The sequence below is a fragment of the Cervus elaphus genome, chromosome 6, assembly GCF_910594005.1.
Source record: "Cervus elaphus chromosome 6, mCerEla1.1, whole genome shotgun sequence".
In the NCBI taxonomy this organism is placed as follows: Eukaryota; Metazoa; Chordata; class Mammalia; order Artiodactyla; family Cervidae; genus Cervus; species Cervus elaphus.
Window position 1 is genome coordinate 12,032,799 of NC_057820.1, and position 20,561 is coordinate 12,053,359.

General features: G+C 45.1%; 1 protein-coding gene across 1 annotated transcript in view; it reads right to left on the reverse strand.

Moving 5' to 3' along the window:
• Positions 1–852: 852 nt before the first annotated feature.
• Positions 853–20,561, reverse strand: part of OTOP1 (otopetrin 1) — a 47,652-nt gene continuing 27,943 nt past the window's right edge. Inside the window, exons 4-6 of the mRNA XM_043906187.1 lie at positions 12,455–12,585; positions 7,631–8,562; positions 853–2,383 (exon numbers count right to left, since the gene is read on the reverse strand). Coding sequence (XP_043762122.1) covers positions 2,213–2,383; positions 7,631–8,562; positions 12,455–12,585 — 1,234 coding nt within the window. The 3' untranslated portion in view covers positions 853–2,212. The remainder of the gene's footprint in view (positions 2,384–7,630; positions 8,563–12,454; positions 12,586–20,561) is intronic.

Sequence of the window (20,561 nt, forward strand, 5' to 3'; positions counted from 1 at the left end):
CCTGTACCAGACTCCTGAGACTGAAGTAGAATATCTAGACAGTTCTCTGCTTGAATCAGTTTTATAATTTCTGTAGCACTAGAAATTTGCCACTCAAAACAGCCCCTAGTCACTTGTGCTATTTATCTGACTTGTTGCTGTTGTTGATGTCCAGTTGCTAAATCGGATCTGACTCCTTTGCGACCCCATGGACTGTAGCCCACCAGGCTCCTCTGTCCATGGAATTTTCTAGACAAGAATACTGGAGTGAGTTGAAGAATACTGGAACCCTCCTCCAGGGGATCTTCCCAACCCAGGGACTGAACCCAAGTTTCTTATGTCTCCTGCCTTGGCAGGTGGGCTCTTTACCACTGCACCACCTGGGACATGCCCGGGTACTCACCAGTATGCGAACGAGGAAGACATGTCGCCCCTAGTGGTGAACAAAAACGTCTCCAGACATTGCCCAAATTGCCCCGGAAGGCAAGATCAGCCACCGGAGCACATGTAAATCCATGGCTGATTCATGTCAATGTATGGCAAAAACCACTACAATATTGTAAAGTAATTAGCCTCCAACTAATAAAAATAAATGGAAAGAAAATAAAAAGAGAGAATCACCGCTATAGATAGAAGGTATAATAGATAATGTTTTACTTTGTTTTTTAATATCTCTGCCCATTACTTAGTTTTTTCTAAAATTAGTATAAAGTGTTTTGGTCATGCAAAATTTTGAGTGTTTCTTAATGTCCCACTGTCCGTGCTGTCCAAAAAGAAAAAAAAAAACCACTCAGATGAAAAGATGTTCACATTAGTATTTACAGGAAGTAAACTGATTTTATTATGACTTTAAAAGACTTAAGAAAAAGCATATTCAAAGCCATCCCAAATGTCAATATTCCCTTCAGAGGCTTTAAACTAATTATAACCTTTGGATAAGCTTCTCAATTTTAAGGATATATCTTAAAGAAGCAATCCTAAATATAAAAACTGTTTTACATATATGGTTGATTTTTGCACAGTCACTTATAAAAACAAAAAGTTATAAACACTCTAAAACCAACAGTAATAAAAATGAAGCTAATTACTGTGCTTGATAGACTACAACAGCAGGAAAATGATTATCTACAAAGAGATATAACAATGCAGGGAGAAGGTTAATGCTATATTGTTAAGTGAGGGGAAACGCATACAAAATTGAATATGTTGCATCATCACTAGCAAGTATAATAAAACAGCAGTAAAAAGAATCCTCTGCTTTCAAACAACTAAAAGAAACATATCAATCAAGTTGTTAGAAAAATGACTGTCAAGATCCTTATCTTTAACTTTGTATCTATACGAAATGGCAGGTGTTCACTAAACTTATTGTGATAATCATTTTATAATGTATGTAAGTCAAATCATTAATGTATACCTTAATACAGTAGTGTATGTCAATTACATATCAATAAAACTGGGGAAAATGTCTATTAAACATTAAAAATGATTGTCAATTTGAAAAATTATTATTAATTAAATATCCTAGGTGATTTTTCTCTCTCTATTCTGAAATATCCAAATTTTCTAAAATAGGCATATATATCTTTATAGTGAGAGGAAGACAGTAAAGATGTATTTTTTAAACAACTTCAGAACGATTACAAATGAAAATGTGCCAAAACTTCAGGCGAGAAATGTCTTTATATTGATCTATACACAGTTTTCCATCCAGATGATAAAATAAGTTTGTTCAAAAAATTAAACATAAAATATTTTAAAATTAAACATCTTCAAAAGTACAATATAAAATAAATGTATTTGTAGCTACATTCACAGTTCTGAGAAGGGTAAAATTTAAGGGTGATTAGACCATGCAGATGGTCAGAAAAAGATTGTATATTGTAACACAATAACAGAAAATGATTTTAATGACAAACAAACTGGATATATTTTTTTCAACTTGCGATCACATTCTTTGGAAACAAAGGATGTCATTTTGAAGATCAAATTTGGGTTTGATTAGACTTAACTACCCAAGGGCAGATTTCAGCCACCTCATCAATTTTGATCTAACTTGTTTACACTCATCCAGGGTGACGGACAATTCCAGCTCATGGGAAAAGCAATTATCACAGACAAAGGGGGCCCTTCTCGCATCTGTAAGGCAATATTTGCCCAACCTCGCCATTCCCAGGTGGCTCCACTGAATTCTCTTGCTAGCGCTCCCCTCCGTCTCTGATGTGGACACAGATTATATCTTACAATAGACCTCGAAGAGGGAGGCAGCTGCGTGCATTCGGTAGAAAATAGAAAAGGGCATGGCCAGGTTGACCACAATGATCCAGGGTTCAAAGCCAAAGACCATTTCCTCTAATCCGTTGTCGTACTCAGGGCGGCAGCCGAAGGCGGGCGGGATCCAGAGCTGCAAGAGAGGAGGAGACGGTCCCAGCGGTTGCCGAGGGTCCCACACAAACCCTGGTGCTGACCTGGACCCAGGGAAACTAAGTCACACCCGACCCAGGGCCAAGCAGCCCCCACCCGTTGTCTCCCAACTCCATGCAGCCGGCCAGAGCACTGAGCCCCAGTCCGGCATGAACACTCTTCAAACTCACCTGCTTCCCTCCATCCTCAGCCTTCACCTTGGTCTAGTCCCTGGTCCTTGGTCTCCCCACCTGGACTGCTGCAAAGCCTCCTAAGACCCCCACTCCAGGGGGCACCTTCCACCCATCTCCCCCTGACCCCCACAATGTGGCTGCAGGAATGATCTTTATAAAGCACACATCTGACCTCGTCACTCCTCTGCGGGTCACTCACCAGGGCTCCATATGCCGTCAGGAGAAAGTCTAAATCTCAATAATTAGACACCTGTCCACGTCTTCACATCCCTTATCACCCATTTCACTCTGCCCCACCGGACTGTGCAGTCTCCAAATATGCCTTTCTTTCCCCAGTCTTCAGGGCTTTGCTCCCACCTCTTCCTCTATCAGGGACTCCCTGTCTTCCTTCTTCTGCTAAGTCCTACCTTCTTCCAAGTCTGGAGACACCTCCCCTTGCAGGAAGCCCTCCTTGATATAACCGGTCAGGCAGGAACTTCCTCTGTCTTCCCACAGCCCCACTGTGTTTTCCTACAGTGGTACTCGCTGTTTCCCACACCCATTTTCTGTACATATCACCATTGGTGCTTGCAGATCCTGGGCCCGTGTGTCTGGGCTGATGGTCTTTTTTCTGGCTTGTCCTTGGCCTAGAAAGACAGCCCAGGCCCTGCCCACATCCCCCTGACCAGGGGCAGAAGCACTGCCTTGGAACCAGCCGTGGGTTCCTGCCACTTACAGACTATGATTTAACCACTCCAAGCCTTGGTTTCCTCATCTGTAATATGGGAATACTAACATCTGTCTCAGGGGGCTCAGATGAGAATAAGATGGCACCTAAATCTGCAAAACATGAAGCAATAACCTATCGTATTTCTGGCTTATGGAACCTATACCTTGGTTCCCCTTCTCAGCCTTCCTGTTCCAGCTTCTCTGCTTAAATTCTCAGGCTTCTAGACCTGCTTCTCTCTCTCACACTAACACTTCTGCAACTTCCTCCATCCCCACACTGTGGCAGGCAGCCTCTCAGGTGACCCCTCCGCAAGGGTCCCACCTCCTGGGATTCACGTTCCGTGGAGCCCCCTCCAAAGCTTTGGGTTGGACTGATCCAAAAGAATATGACACAAGTCGTGGGATGTCACTTCTGAGGTTAGGTTACAAAAGGACTCTGGAGTCCATCTTGCTCACCCCCTCCCACAAGAATGGAAGCCAGCTGCCACTGGAACCACAAGAAGAAACCAGCTGCCGTGTGAGCCACAAGAAGAAGCCAGATCCCACGTGGGCCACCCTATGCAGAGGCCACATAGCCAGGAACTGTGGGCAGGTGAGGCTCAGGCTCGCAGCCAGCAAGGAACTCAAACCCTCAGCCCAACAACTCACCAGGACCTGAGTCCACATACATGCGCCACATAAACTCAAAGTCGCATACATGAGTTTAGAAGCAGACCCCTTTCCCCCAAAAAACCAAGCCAGGAAATGACTGTAGCCCCAGTGGACAGTTTGACTACAGCCTGTGAGGGACCCTGAGCAGAGTCACCCAGCTAAGCCACGCTCAGCTTCCTGACCCAGGATAGCTGTGCAATGATAAATGTCTGTTGTGTTAAGCTGCTGAGTTGGGGGTCATTTCTTACCCAGCAGTGGGTAACTGACACAAGTGGCTTTCGTTCACATCTCCACAAAGAAACCTCTCAGGCTTATAACTCTAGCCCTGGGTTCTGGGTTCTGGGTCCTTAGAGGTGTTCCTCCCATGCCAGCTGATTCTTCTCGCCTCCTTGGCTGGCTCCTCCTCTGCTGTCTCTCAATGTTGGCTGGTCCCAGGGCTCATTCATTCTTGGGTCCTCTCTTCCCTACCCCCCTGACCCCAGTGATCTCACCCAGTCCAGGTTGTAAACACCAGCTGTGGGCCCACAACTTCCCAATCCACATCACCAGCCTGGTCCACCCTTGGAAGTCCAGGCTCATATATCTCACAGGCTACTCAGCTGTCTACAACATATCTCAAACTCAACATTACATTCCCATTTTTCCCCGTCTCCTCGGCAACACCTTCTTCCCAGGAGCTCAACAAAGCTCCAGTATCATCCTGGCCTTCTGACTCGCTCTGGAAAACACCCACCTACCATCTGATCCATCAGTCAGTCTTGACGACTCTGACTCCGAAACAGCATCCTCAATCCACCCATCTCTCCCCACTCCACCTGCCAGGCCGCCCCCATCTCTCAGCTGGACCATCAGTGGGCCCCCCGCCCCGCTTATGCTCTCAGCCCACAGTCTATTCACCACTCAGCACCAGATTAATTATTTATGTGAGATGGTGTCCCTTTCCTGGTTAAGCTCCCAAAGGCTTCACAGCATATTTTTTTAAAATAATCCACCCCTACACAGAATGGCAGAGCCCTCTGTTAGATGATTCCTTACCAGCCCCCAATCCTGCTGCCCAGATTGCCCCCCCCACCCACCCATGTGATCATATGCACTTCCTCCTCTTCTGGAAGGAGGCAAGCTCCTCCCACTCAGGATTTTGCATGGCTGCCTTCTCTACCTGGAGCACCCATGGGTCCTTCTGCTGTTCAGCCCGGGGCCCTAATCCCATAGCCTGAGAGAGCCTTTCCCACCAGCCCGGCCTTCTGATCAACCTCGGGCATCCAAGCACCACCACACGCACCCTCCCTTCGTAGTTCTCTGCAGGGTACGCGTCACTATGGGCGTTTTTCCTACTTGCCTGTTGTTGCTAGTCCTGCCATCTGGTTTGTAAGCCCCATAGGAGGAAGACCAACACTCTGGGGCACGGGGTACCCTTGTGACTCACAGCAGTGCTGTCCCTCAGTAGGCAACCACAGCTCTATTTTCAGGAAGGGAGGAAGAAAGGGAAGGAGGGTGGGAGGGAAAATGAGAAGAAGAGATTATAAGCCTCTTTCCTGAAATCCAGACCTTTCTATCTGCTGTGAAGTTGGCTGCAAATCTTGCTACTCATCCCCTTGGGAGGCAGACCTCTGCCCCCTTCCCTCGAATCTGGATGGATGCTGTCACTGCTGGACCCATAAAATCTGGTAGAAATGGTGCCGTGCAATGTCCACACCAGGCCTTAAAAGACTGATCGCCAGTCCAGGTTCCATGCATGAGACAGGGTGCTCGGGGCCGGTGCACTGGGACGACCCTGAGGGATGGGATGGGGAGGGAGGTGGGAGGGGGGTTCAGGATGGGGGACATGTGTATACCCATGGCTGATTCACATCAATGTATGGCAAAACCACTACAATATTGTAAAATAATTAGCCTCCAATTAAAATAAATAAATTAATTTACAAAAAAAAAAAAAAAGACTGGCACTTCCAATCCCCTGGAAGCTTGTCTCTGGGGCTAAGAAGTTCACCTCCCCCAAGACCACTGTGCTGGAGAACCCCCACGTAGACGCTGCAACCAGAGTCCCAGCTGAATCTAGCCTTTCGGCCTCCCCCACCCAAGGCACCAGATCGTGGACTTCCCAACCCTACCACCAGCTTCAGTTGATACAGTGAGGAACAGAAATGTCCCGCCAAGCCCTGCCAGCATTCCTAACCCACAGAGTCATCAGATATAATAAAATGGTTGTTGCTTTTGTCATGCATTTGGGGTCACTGATTACACAGCAATAGAAAATTAAAAGAAAAAATCTGCCTGTTAGTAATATCTAGACAGGTCTTACCATTGAATTTGTTCAGTACTAAGCTCACCCTCCCCTTAAGCCCCCTCCCAAGCCTCCTCCCTGACCAGAGACCCTCAACTTCCATAAATAACATCACCATCTACCCAGGAACTCAAGTCAAATGAACCTGGACATGGTTCACCTCACACCAAGTGAGATAAATCCTATACAATTCTCCGCATCCCCACTGGCACTGCCCTGGTTCAAGTTCCCATCATTTTCTCTCTGGGTCACTGTGGGGGCTTCTGTTCCAGCTTCCCTGATCTTTGATCTTATCTCTCTCCATCCTTCCTGCACACTGGTGCAAGGACATCATTCCAAAACACAAAGGTCTGAGAAGGTCCTCTACCACCCTCAGCATGAAGCCCGAACTCAGGCAGGCTTATGAAGCTCTGCTTAAGCCAGATCCATCTAACCACACACTCCATCCTGTTTCCTGCTCTGCCTCACACGGATGGAAGTCATGCTAATCAGCTAGTGCTCCCCAAATAGGCCATGGTATCCTATGCCTCTGTGCCTTGCACAGCATGTGCCCTCTGCCCCCAAGGCTTTTCCTTGCCTTGACCACAGTTGGCAGACTTCCAACCATTCATAGAGGCTGAGACAGGCAGTACTGAGTGGCTGTCTGTACATCTTCATCTACCTTTTCACCTTCCATCACAGGGGCTAGAAAGCAAAGCATCCAGTTCTCCATCCTCCCTGGCAGTTAGGGGTGCTCCCATCAATCACAGACATTGCCTGGCACCAGTCCTTCCTCTGTCTTCCTGTCTTGAACACAGGCATGATGCCTGGTGCTGCTGCAGCCATCCTATGACCATGTGGCAACAAGCACTACACCAGCCACAGTCAAGCAGAAAGGTGAACAGTGCCTGGACCCTTGATGATAGCTGCCAGGCCAACCCTGAGCAGCGAACCTCCAGAATTCTTGTCTTTAAGACAGAAAATACTGCTTATCAAGCTTTCTACTACTTACAGCCAAAAGCACTCCTAGTTGAGACTGTGTCTCACCTTAAGCATCCGTTGCTCATTCTAGTCCCTGCCTGAATCCACACTCCCATTCCACCATGCACATAGTCCTGTCCCAGCATTTGCCATCTTCACTACATTATATTTTTTCCCTTGTCTCCTTCTCCCACAAACACTATGACCTTTTTGAGGAAAGAGATTGAGTTCTCTCACCTTTAATTCTTAGTTCCCACCCCAGCCCCTGGCACACAGATCCTTAGTACATGGATTTATATAGACAGAATGTAAGCCTATGTTCCAACCTAATATTTTAACCTTACACTTAAATTATTTTGATTATAAGCTGCCTTCACTCCTCATTCAAAACCAGCAAGGAAGATAGATTTATCGATTTTTTAAAAAATAAACAAACAATGATACAGATTACCGAAATATTACAGAGGAACAAAAAAGCTGCAATATTCCTCAAGACTCTTCTCTGGGCATTGCCCTGCAGGAAACAGGGGTGGCAGGCTGGGCCTGGGGCCCCTTCCCAGCTCTTATCCTCTTTCTCTTGGCCACCACCAACTTCTCTCAGATGCGTATTTCCATTGGTCACAGGCGGCATCTCACTGGCCTGGGGAGCTACGTCCCCGGCCGTAGGTCCGTTCTTGAGGCAGGAAGAAGGCAGAGACGTGGCGTTGCCATTGTAGACTGTGACCACCCGCAGGGTTCTGATGGCTTCAGAGAGCTTCCCTGGCTCTCGGTGAATGGACTCAATGATGAAGACGTTCTGGATGTATTTCTCAACAACCGCCAGGATGGAGTAGGGCAGGTTGTACCAGGTGTATGGGGGCCGGGACTCAGCGCAAAGGATGGCCAGGATGGAACCCCAGGAGATGAACCAGGAGCCAGAGGCGGTACCCACCAGCAGGTCCACGTCCAGTTTGCGGGCCGGGTTTTTGGACTCGTCTAGTGACTGCTCATCTAGCCTATAAATCCGGATCCCAACCAGCCCTGCCGCCCCCATAAGCATCAGCAAGATGATGGCATACAGGTAGAACATGATGAGCGCCGCCTCGCTCTTGGTTTTGGAACGACCGATCTGGATCAGATACACCACCACGACCCCGATGGTGGCGGCCAGTGCGGTCAGGCCCAGGGCCGAGCCCAGCAGGACCCCGTGCAACCTGAACTGCATCTTCCGATGCTGGTGACTGTCGACTTTGCGCCCGATGTTTTTCCACAGGACATAGAGCATCGTGGAGGCCAGGATCTGATACTCTATGTTGAAAGGATAGAGGTAGTACATCCCGTGGGAGATGGCCGGGCAGAGAGTCGGGGGCGTGCAGTTACACGGAGGCGTGTGGTCATCTAAAACTAGGGGAGGCAGATCACAGGGGAGGGCGATTAGCACATTCATGTGATGACATGGAAAACCACAAAGAAATATTGTCACTCTGGATGCGTGCTTGGGTTTGCCCATTGAATGAAAAGCTTTATGTCATGGCTTATTGTCATGTTGAATATCCTGTCTAACTTGACAGCCGTGAATGTCCCCAAGAGAGTACTAATTACATGAATTAGATCTTCTCCAGACATCAGAATGTTGTCCAACCATTGGAAATGGTATTGTAGAAATCTACTTACCAACATACAAAGATGTTCAGAAGATACTGTTCAACAAAAGCAGCTTGCCACAGAGGCTAGAGCTTGACTGTTTTTATAAGTTATGATATAAAGGTGACAGAGAGAGACAGGGAGATAGACAGACATAGAAGAAGTCTGGAAGGCCACAAACCAAAATGTTAACAATGGTTATCCTTGGGTGGAAAAACAGCAGGTGATTTTTCTTTGGTTTACTTTTCTCTTTTCTTTCTTTCAGTAAAAGAAACATCTCAAAGTATCTTTCTTGCAGTTTTATTGAGATATAATTGACCTATTGTGTAAGTTTTCCTTTAGATTTTGCTTCCCTGTATTTTCTAAGCTTTCTATATGAATATGATTGACATGTATTATTTTAAAATTACTTTTTTAAAAACAACCTTGTGAGGGAAAATGCCTCTTAGGAGTAAAGATTTTCCTCTTGAGAATATCTGAAGCCAGCAAGTGTGGCAAGAGACAAGTCCCATATTCTGGAAGAAACTTGTTGATTGTATAAAGGACCATTTCATAACAAGGAGGGGAAATGCTGTAAGTAAATAATGAAATATGCAACAAAAGCCTTAAAGATGGTATAAAGTCTTTGGCCTATAATTCCAATCTATTCTAGGGAACAAGTCAAAAATACAATCAAAGCATTAGGTAAAATTTTGTTGTGTGTTTCTGAGAAAGAAACAGAAACACTCAATGTGGCACAATTAGAAAGTATTAGATGGATTTTATAATGGATTAATTAGATGAATTTATAAAATTAGATGAATGCTATAATACATCTTTATAATGGAATAGTGGTGGTGGTTTAGTAGCTAAGTCGTGTCTGACTCTTGCAACCCCATGGACTGTAGCCTGCCAGGCTCCTCTGCCCAGAGGATTCTCCAGGCAAGAATACTGGAGTGGGTTGCCATTTCCTTCTTCAGGAGATCTTCCCAACCCAGGAATCAAACCTGCAATGCAGGAGACCAAGGTTCGATTCTGGGTTGGGAAGATCACCTGGAGAAGGAAATGGAATAGTAGGCAGCCATTAAAAATTATAATTGTGTCTGTGACAACCTAGAGGAGTGGGATGGGGTGGAAGGTGAGAGGGGTTCAAGAGGGAGGGGACATACATATATCTGTGGCTGATTCATGTTGATGTATTGCAGAAACCAACTCAAAACTGTAAAGCAATTATCCTTCAATTAAAAATAAATTTAAAAAATTTTAAAGATTAAAAAAATAACAATTGTGTGCTTTAATGATATAAGAAAATAATTATGCTACAATAACAATGAGGGGAAAAGTAAGAACAAATTGTATATCCAGTATTTTAAAATGCATACCACAACCCGGAAATCAGTTGTGAGCTCAGTTTAAAGGATAGCAGCCAATATTTTTTAATGGAATTGCAATGGGATAAAATAGGATTAACTGAATGGAATCAAATACAATAGAAATTTGGGCATCTTTGATATAGTATGATTATTTTTCATGGGAACACACATGTAGACATAAGGGCATTTTGGTTACAATGTAAAATCTATTTCTTACTGTAGGTGATAGAAAAAATGATTGAATATATACCGTATGATCTCAACTACAAATAAATACACAGCACACTACCAAAAACTAACCAGATGTTAACAGCATTTAGCTGCAGCATTTAGCTGCTACATTAGCTGTAGGTGTTATTGTGGATTTTTTTCTTTACATTTTGCCATTGCTTTAATTTATGGTATGCATATACTACATATAAAATCAGGCAAAAAAGCCTTTATGGTAGCATTAATTACCCTCACTTGTTTTCTTATCTACTAATCCCAAACTCATAGTCCTTCCCTCCCCAATTCCCCTCCCCACTGGCAACAAGAAGCCTGTTCTCTATGTCTGTGAACCTGTTCCTGTTTAGTTGATAAGTTCATTTGTGTCATATTTTAGATTCCACATACAAGTGATATATATTCATCTTTCTCTGGCTGACTTACTTCACTTAGTATGATAATCCCGAGGTCCATCCATGTTGCTATAAATGGCATTATTTCATTCTTTTTATGGCTGAGTAATAGTTCATTGTATATATGTACCACATCTTCTTTATCCATTCATCTGTCAATGGACATTTAGGTTGCTTCTATGTCTTGGCTATTGTAAACAGTGCTGCTATGAACATAGGGCTGCATGTATCTTTTTGAATTATAGCTTTGTCTGTGTGTGTGTGTGTGTGTGTGTGTGTGTGTGTACACACACACATACATACCCAGGAGTAATCTGCCTTACTTTTGCAGAGCACTACAATCTTCAATACACAAGGAGTTTCCCTACCACTTGTAACCTAAGACTGTATGATGCAAAAGACAAGGAAGAACTCAGAAGAAAAAGGTTCAGATTAATAGAATGTTAGAGTTGACAAAGTTTCCTTTTTTATAAATTAATCTAATCCCATCTTCACCAAGGTCTCTGGAGCCACATTGCTATGATTCAAAACCTGGCTCAATCATCTACTCACTGTGGGATCTTGGGTTAGTCACTTAACTTCTCTGTGGCCAGTCGTTTCATCCATATAATAAGGTTAGTGTTGCCTACCTCCAAGTGTGGGGACAAGAGTTTAATGTGCCAGCCACTCAGAGAATGCTTACCAAAACTGTTGTTATTGCTGTCATTGCTGTTACTGTTACTGATTCCAGTGAGGAAATGAGGCCCAAGGAGCATGACCTTCCCAAGAGTAGGCTGCTGGGTGGGGGTGGTGAAGAAATATAGCGTGTCCCCTGATTTTGTCATCCTCACCCCACTGGTGAGGAAACAGGTTTAAAGTTCTCTTTGTGACTGATCTGGGTGTGTACAGAGAGGATAGATGTGCTGTACATTAACACTGGAAGGACTCATAGAAAGCATGTGGTTCAAGCCCCCTTACTTTATGAATGAGAAAAGAGAAGCTCAGAGTGGCTGAATGGCATCCAAAGGTCACAGAGCCAAAACATGATGGGCATAGGACCCAAACCTGAGACCTCAGTCTCCCGTACATTGCACCTTCCTCTATGCCACATTCTTCTCAACTCCAGTGCTCTAAGATCAAATCAACAGATAGACTCCAAAAGAGAATTCTGGAAGAAAATGAAAAGCTTCACACGACAGGAGCTCAAATAGGTACAAGGGGGAATAAAGATAGGCCAAAATTATAAACCAAATAGAGTTAAAGAAAAACTTCAAATGAGCAAAAACCAATTAACCAGAACATACCATTAGATGTCTATGGATCTTTCAAAGCTATACTTGCAGTAGAAAGAACTGGTCATAGAAGTTTAATTAAAAACACAAACGGTAACAACCACCAACCTTCTGCAGTTGTAAACAAAGACATTCACCTCCATACCAAACTGAACCATGAGAAACAGTGGTCAAAATGATGACCCTTGGGTCTGACGAGTCACTGAAGAACCCTTTAATTATGCTCAGCACACCCTACTTGTGGAGGCAGGATGAAAGACCTAGAAGGTTTTGAAAGATTTTCAACAACAGGGGATTGTCTGGCCGATGTTCAGTTGGGTGGACCCTGCAGGTCTTTGAAACCCATCCCTCCATCTCTGAGATTTCCCAGCTGTTCCAAGGTAGCAGCCAGGCAACTCTTACCACTCACCTATAGTTATGTTCCCAAAGCCCAGGGTGATGAGTCGTTCCTTGTGTTCATTAAGTTGGTGCTTTGACTCATTCAGGACGCTGTTAGCCCACAGAAGCAGGTTGGTGAACACTGAGTGGATCACCCCAAACCTGAAAAACACAAGGACTCACTGCTTGAGCAGCCCTGGGAAGCTCTGAGACGAAGAGATGAGGTGGAGACTTTCTATGCACGCACACACGTGCACACATACACACACACACCCCTCTTTCTCAGCAGTGATTGTGGTTTCATCTGGCAACTCAAGCTCTGGGTGGGTCCCCTGTCTGGCTAGGAGAAGCAGTTGCATGGAACCTTCCAAAACCCCTGTCTTGGCACTCTGCCTTAATCTTGAACCTGCCAGGACTCAATTCATTGTTTACAGGACAAAAAAAAAAAAAAAAAAAGCCCTGGGTCTTGAAAGAGGGATACAGGGATGGAAATTTACTAAAAGCAGGCAACCAACCCCACCATACCCCAAACCCTTTCTTCCAGAAGGGAAGAGGACACTTAAGAAAAGATAAAAGGGCTACACTGGACATCTGAAAAGTTTGGTACATCCTTATTGTTGGGTTGCCAACCCAGTGGTCATTATCAATCCCCTGTCTTGCCATTTACTTCAAAGACACCAAAACAAACCACAGTCTTGATATCTGGCCTCCCTTGCAATGAGGCATGGCCATTCTGGCCAATAGGATGTGAGGTGAAGTCTACTGGGCACTACTGAAAAGCTTTCGGTTTCTTGATGGAAGACAACAGAATGAGAAAAGCCTCTTTAGTCTCCTTCTCTCCCTTTTTCCCAGCCTTGAATGTAGACATGAAAGCTGGAGTTGTGGCAGCTATCTTGTAACCATGAAGCAACCAACATGGGATGAAACCCTCAGCCACTGAGGGAGGCAGAAATATTCAAAAAGCCTATTCTGTGACAACACTGTTTAGCAGCTGGAGTTTCAGATAGGTTTAGGAATGCTGCTGTGGTTAGTTGCTCAGTCATGTCTGACTCTTAGCAACCCCATGGACTGCAGCTCACCAGGCTCCTCCGTCCATGGGATTCTCCAGGCAAGAATACTGGAGTGGGTCGCCATGCTCTCCTTGAGGGGATCTTCCCAACACAGGGATCATACCCAGGTTTCCCGCGTTGCAGGTGAACTCTTGACCAGCTGAGCTACCAGGGAAGCCCAGGTTTAGGAATTATGCCATATTATTTGGCCACCTCATGCGAAGAGTTGACTCATTGGAAAAGACCCTGATGCTGGGAGGGATTGGGGGCAGGAGGAGAAGGGGACGACAGAGGATGAGATGGCTGGATGGCATCACCGACTCAGTGGCATGAGTTTGAGTAAACTCCGGGAGTTGGTGATGGACAGGGAGGCCTGGCGTGCTGCAGTTCATGGGGTCGCAAAGAGTCGGACATGACTGAGCAACTGAACTGAACTGAACTGAACTGATTCCCATGGTAAAGAATCTGCCTGCAATATGGTAGACCCGGGTTTGATCTCTGGGTCAGGAAGATCCCCTGGAGGAGGGCATGGCAACCCACTCCAGTATTCTTGCCTGGAGAATCCCATGGACAGAGGAGCCTGGCCAGCTACAGTTCATGGGGTCGCAAAGAAACAGACATGACTGAGCAACTAACACTACACTACTATTTCACAAGTAGAGTAAATAGCCACATTTGGAGTTTGAAAGTTAGTAAGCGCAAGGCTACGCTAGTCTGAGCAGAGTTCTAGCCCTGCCTCTGGCCACACCGCCTCCTAAGGAAGAAGAAAAAGAATGACTCCAGACTCTGGAGGACAGGGGAGGGATCTAGGGGAATATGGTTCCAATGGAGTCACGGTCTGTTTCAGAGCCTCCAAAGTCTCTGCATGGCTGCCAGTTTAACATGTGTTCACACTGGTCGCTTCTAGGGTGCTTAACAATGGGCCGTGCATGAAGCAGGTGCAGCAAATACAGGTGATTTGAGAAGGACATTCCTTGAAACTTCTAACAGATCACTTCCCAGTGGCAGAGCAGAGGCCCAGAAGATGCAAGCCCCCTGTAACCAAGAGCATGCTTGTCCATGATCTGCCTTCAGGAAAAATGGTACAGCTGGGTCCTCATCCCTGACCTTGCTTCTCTGAGTTTTAACCCAGATGACTCCTCTGGGGCTTCCATGAACACTCGCAAGCCAAGTCTTTCCTTATTTGAACTCTTGCTTCCTTTGGCCGCTTCCCAATGTCCAGGAGCAAGTGGAGAAGGCCGTGGGTGGGCAGTCTGAGTCAGGTGTTTCCCCATCTGCCCACCCCTTGTGCTCCAGATTGTGGCCAGCCTTCCCCAGGGCACCTGGGAGGCATTGTGTGTATAGAGCCTTTGACAAATGCAGACAATGCTGTTTGCCTCCGGCTGGCTGGCTGGCTTTTCTTTTACTTATAATGCACACAGCTCCTCTTTCTTCTCTTTCCTGGTCCAAATGATGTTGCCTAATCCCAGTTCCACAGAACCCAAGCAGGTAAGACCGATGCCACCCATGGCTGCAGGCATTTTTCTGCCACGCAAGTTCCCCAGGAGCTGACAACCTCCGGTTGGTTGATCTGGAAACTGTCCTACAAACTAACGGCAAACATCATTTCCTCATGCCAGGCTGCCTTGCTCATATGTGGATTCAGTAACCCCAGACCACAATAAAGAGAAAGCTTCCATGAGCCATTTTTTGACCTCAGTTTATCTTTCCAGCTGTTTTCAGAAGTGCTATTTCTCTAAACTTCACTCTTGAGAAAAGAAAAGCACTCAAACCTGTAAGAATTAGCAGATCAGGAGAAAAGTCCCTGTAGGTACTAAAAGCATGGATAGTGGAGTATTGGCTCAAAAGACCAGAAGAAAAGGGTAAGTCCAAGGGTGGGAAGTTCTGAAACCTCCAGGGTGTGGCAGGAAGTGTCAATGAATAAAGCAGGCCTGGGACACATTAGGGAGTGGTGGGTGATAGGGTCTACATGGGGGCTCACAGTTGAAATGGCTCATTATGTTGACCTCACAAACAAAGAATAAAATCACAGTGACCCTTGAGACTGACCAAATTGCCCAAATGACATTCTGTTTTCCCTGCTGGTGCCTACCTTCTCAAGGCTACGAGACCCCGGGATTCTAGACTTCTGGCTATGTGACAGGACTCAGCTACAGGCTAAAAATTAACCGTCCCTTCAGAGAATTCTTCATTGGTGGTATATAAGAAAGACCCCATCAGAAAGGGAGGACGCTGGTTCTCCGTAAGGGCCAGTCACCCTCTCGTTTCCCTCTAATAAATTTCCCTTTTCTTGCCTGACTGTCCGGGTCACTCTCTTCTTCCTCTGCACTCCATCTTATGGTGGGGACTGTAGCTAAATGAGTGGCCAGCTCCCATCTGAAGGGAACAATTCTGACTCAGCCCTAGCTCTTTGCTGCCATGCACATTTTGGAATATCAAACCTTCCAATTTTTCTGGAGACCTCTAATTCTGGGGACTTCCCTGGCTGGCCAGTGCTTAAGACTCCACATTTCCACTGTAGAGGGCATGAGTTTGATACCTAATCAAGGAACTAAGGTTCCATGTGCCACCCAGCATGACAAAAAGTTTTTATAAAAATTTTTTTTAAAAATCTAAAACCAAAAGGTGATGAGTAACTCAAAAATGGTTAACGCTTTGCCTTATTTAAAAAAAAAATAACAGGCTAAATCAAGCTATGAGAATATCTAGTTCAAACTACATTCTATCCAGTTTAGGAAAGAGGCCCAAGACAGGGAGACTCATCTCCAATCGCTCAACAAACAAGGTCAAGGCAGGACCAGGTTCCAGTCCTTTGGAATTCCTTTAGGTGAAAAATCTCGGTGGAAAGTATCTGGGTACATGGCCTAGAGCAGCGTTCTCCCAAAGAAGATAATGTAAGACATTGAGGCAATTTTTAATTTAAATTTAAATTTTTTTTAATTTAATTTTTACTTTAAATTTAATTTTTAATTAAAAAGACACTTTTAAATTTCGCAGTAGTCACATTTAAAGAACAGTAAAAAGGAACAGGTGAAAATAATTTTAATGATATATTTTTGTTAACCCCAGTATATCTAATATACTATGATGTCAACTAATCAAAAAGAAAGATTTCACCCAGTAAACCCAGATGGCCACTGAGCCACTGTGATGCTGCGGAAATAGCGTTGGATTTAAAGTCAGCATCCAGGTCCCGCCCAGCTATGCACAGGTGAGCTGCCTGACCTTGGACATTCGCTTCCTTTCTCGGTTTCCTCACCTGCTAAGTAGGATCATGATTGTAGCTACTGTCCCTAACTGACAGGGCTATCGTGAGACACTCTCATAAGTAACATGTGTAAGATAAAGTGCTTTATGAATGGGAAACCCCATTTTATTCAGTCAGGAGTTCCTGGTAGGACAAGTGGCCCAGTATACACTTATTGAGGACATCTCACTCTTTATCTCAACAATCCTACTTCCAGGAATTTAACTCAAGCAAATAATCAGAGGATAAACAACAAGGTCATACTATATAGCACAGGAAACTATATTCAATATCCTGTGATAAACCATAATTGAAAAGAACATGAAAAAGAATGTATATACAAGCATAACTGAATCATTGTGCTGTAGAGCAGAAATTACCACAACACTGTCAATCAACTGTGTGTGTGCAAATCACTTCAGTTGTGCCCAACTCTTTGCCACTCTATGGACGGTAGCCCACCAGGCTCCTCTGTCCATGGGATTCTCCAGGCGAGAATACTGGGGTTGCCATAACCTCCTCAGGGGATCTTCCCAACCCAGGGATCGAACCTGAGTCTGTTATATCTCCTGCATTGACAGGTGGGTTCTTTATGCTAGCACCACCTGGGAAGCCCACGAATCAACTATACTTTAATAATATACATTTTAAAAAAAGAATCAGAGATGTTCAAAAGTATTTTTAACTGAAGATGTTCATCACAGTACTATTCATAATAATGACAAAAACTTTCAGGCAAATTCAATGTCCAGTGAGAGGTGTTATGGACTGGATTGGATCCCCTCAGAATTTATATGTAGAAGCCCTAATTCCCAATGTGACTGTACTTGGAGATGGTGTACAAGGAGGTGTGTGTGTCAGTCGCTCAGCTGTGTCTGACTCTTTGTGACCCCATAGACTCTAGCCCACTCCTCTGTCCATGGAATTCTCCAGGCAAGAATACTGGAGTGGGTAATGATTCCCTTCTCCAGGGGATCTTCCTGATCCGGGAATTTAACCTGGCTCTCTGGCATTGCAGGCAGATTCTTTACTGTCTGAGACACCTGGGAAGCCCATATAAGGAGGTAGTTAAGGTTAATGAGGTCATAAGGGTGGGGGCCGGATCCAATATGACTGGTATCCTTATAAGAAGAGGAAGAGACACCAGCGATCTCTCTCCCCCTGCCCAGAGGAAAGGCCAGGTGAAGACAAAGCGAAAAGGCAGTGCCTGCAAGTTGGCAAGAGAGCCTCACCAAAAACCAACCTGCAGGTACCTTGACCTTGGATTTGGAGCCTCCAGAACTGTGAGAAGATATGTTTCTGTTGTTTACGCTCCTCCTCCCCTGTCCAGCGTGTGGTACTCAACCACAGCAGCCGAAGACAAATACAACAGGCTTGTATCATTTGACCAACTATAGCAATGGCACATTATGCAATCAGTAAAGATCATGGAGTAGAAAAAGTCAGGGGAAATGTTAATAACAAAATGAAAAGAAAAGGCAAGAAGAGCAGGACCACAATCATAAAAAGAAAAAAAATTACCCATCTCTTCACTGAAAAAAAGACTGGAAGGAAACAGACCAAAGTATGAATAGTAGCTACCTCTGGGTAGCAGCTGTCTGGGTAAGCTCTGGCTGCTGCAACAAAACAACAGACATTTATTTCTCACAGTTCTAGAAGCTCAACGTCCAAGATCAAGGTGCCAGCAGACTTGGTTTCTGGTGAAGCCTCTCTTCTTGGCTTGCAGAGGGCTGCCTATCACTGTGTCCTCACGGGTACACTCAGGGAAAGGGGGTGCAAATCACATGTCTCTTTTCTATGTGGATACTAATCCCATAAGAAGGGCTGTACCCTCATGAACTCACCACCTAATTACTTCCCAAAGGCACCACCACCAAATACCCATCACATTGGGGGTTAGGGCTCCAACACATGAATTTGAGGGAGACACAGACGTTCAGTCCATAATGGTGGCATTATGGTGATTTTTAAATTCCACTGTGTCCTTACAAGTTTTACCAGGAAACAAAACTACATTTTTTAAGAAGAATGTTATGGAGTAGACACAGTGAAACTCACACTCCAGAACAAAATCAGCAAGCATTCTCCTCAAGCTGTGAGCTGAACCCAGCCTCACTGATGGAAAAAGAAGCAGGTGATACACACACACCCGTCACTGCCCAGCACACAAAACAGGAGACACTGGATAGAAATCCCTGTCTGGCCATTTGCACTCTGGAGACCCAGGTAGATCCCCTAACCTGCTAGAACCTGCTGCCACCTCCATTTGATGCAGAGAAGAATAGTCACCATAGTTACCCTGACAGAGCCCAGATGAAACACGAGGATGAATGGGGAAGTCTTCGTCCTGCCCTAAGGGGCAATTCACTTTTGGCTAAGATCAAGTGTAGTCTGGGGGCTTCCCTGGGGGCTCAGTGGTAAAGAATCCACCTGCCACTGCAGGAGATGCAAGAGATGTAGGTGGGCTACATAGGATTGCAAAAAGTCGGACACAACTGAGCAACTGAACACAAGGGGCAACTAAGACAGGAGTTAAAGATCACTGCCAAGGCCACTGATCGGGGCTGCACAGGGGAACAGACAGTCTACACGCTCCTGCATGATGCTCAGATGCCTGGGTGCCTTGACCCATTACCTCTGCATATCACCACTAGTGCCTGGCATCAGGCTCGGCACACAGTCGGAGCACAATACATGCCTCACTGCTGGATGAGCTGATCCTTTTTGCATAATGAGGTTGGTGACAGTTATTTCTAGTCCATGGAATTCTCCAGGCCAGAATAGTAGAGTGGGTAGCCTATCCCTTCTCCAGAGGATCTTCCTGACCAAGGAATCAAAACAGGGTCCCCTGCATTGCAGGTGGACTCTTTACCAACTGAGCTATCGGGGAAGCCCTCTACTTCAATAAAATAGTTCCAACCAGTGGTCATATGTAAGTCACTTTCTTAAATAGCAGTTTTCATTTCAAATGATACTGGGGGATTTATCTGTGCCTTATGGACAGTTTATATGATGAGGGATCTTTCTAGAAAGCAAACTGTGATCTCTTGATGCCTCTGCATGTGTGCACAGAGGCTTTCTTGCCTGATAATCATAGCTTACATTTAGGAAATTCACCTCATTAGCCTACAGATTCTCTCCCTTGATCCTCACAATCATCTCAAGAGAAAGACGGGCAGACATAATAATAGACCCAACACCCAGGGTCCTGATTCTGTGCCAGGAACAAGCTCTACATCAATTACTGCATTCAGTCCCCAGAGGCTGGCTATGCTATTACCCCCATTTTACAGATGAGGAAAACAGAGGCTCACAAAGGGGAAGTTTGTAAGACAGCAGAGGCAAAATTCAACTCACATCACCGTACTTTTAGGGCTGTCCCAGAAGAGGCTGAAGGAAGAGGGTCCCCTCTCCAGGCCACAACCAAAGGCTTTGCTTGTCAGAATGGAGAAGACAGTGGTTCTCATATATTAAACCCAAGTATTGACTATGCCAAAGCCTTTGACTGTATGGATCACAATAAACTGTGGAAAATTCTGAAAGAGATGGGAATACCAGACCACCTGACCCACCTCTTGAGAAACCTATATGCAGGTCAGGAAGCAACAGTTAGAACTGGACATGGAACAACAGACTGGTTCCAAATAGGAAAAGGAGTACATCAAGGCTGTATATTGTCACCCTGCTTATTTAACTTATATGCAGAGTACATCATGAGAAACGCTGGGCTGGATGAATCACAAGCTGGAATCAAGATTGCCAGGAGAAATATCAATAACCTCAGATATGCAGATGACACCACCCTTATGGCAGAAAGTGAAGAAGAACTAAAGAGCCTCTTG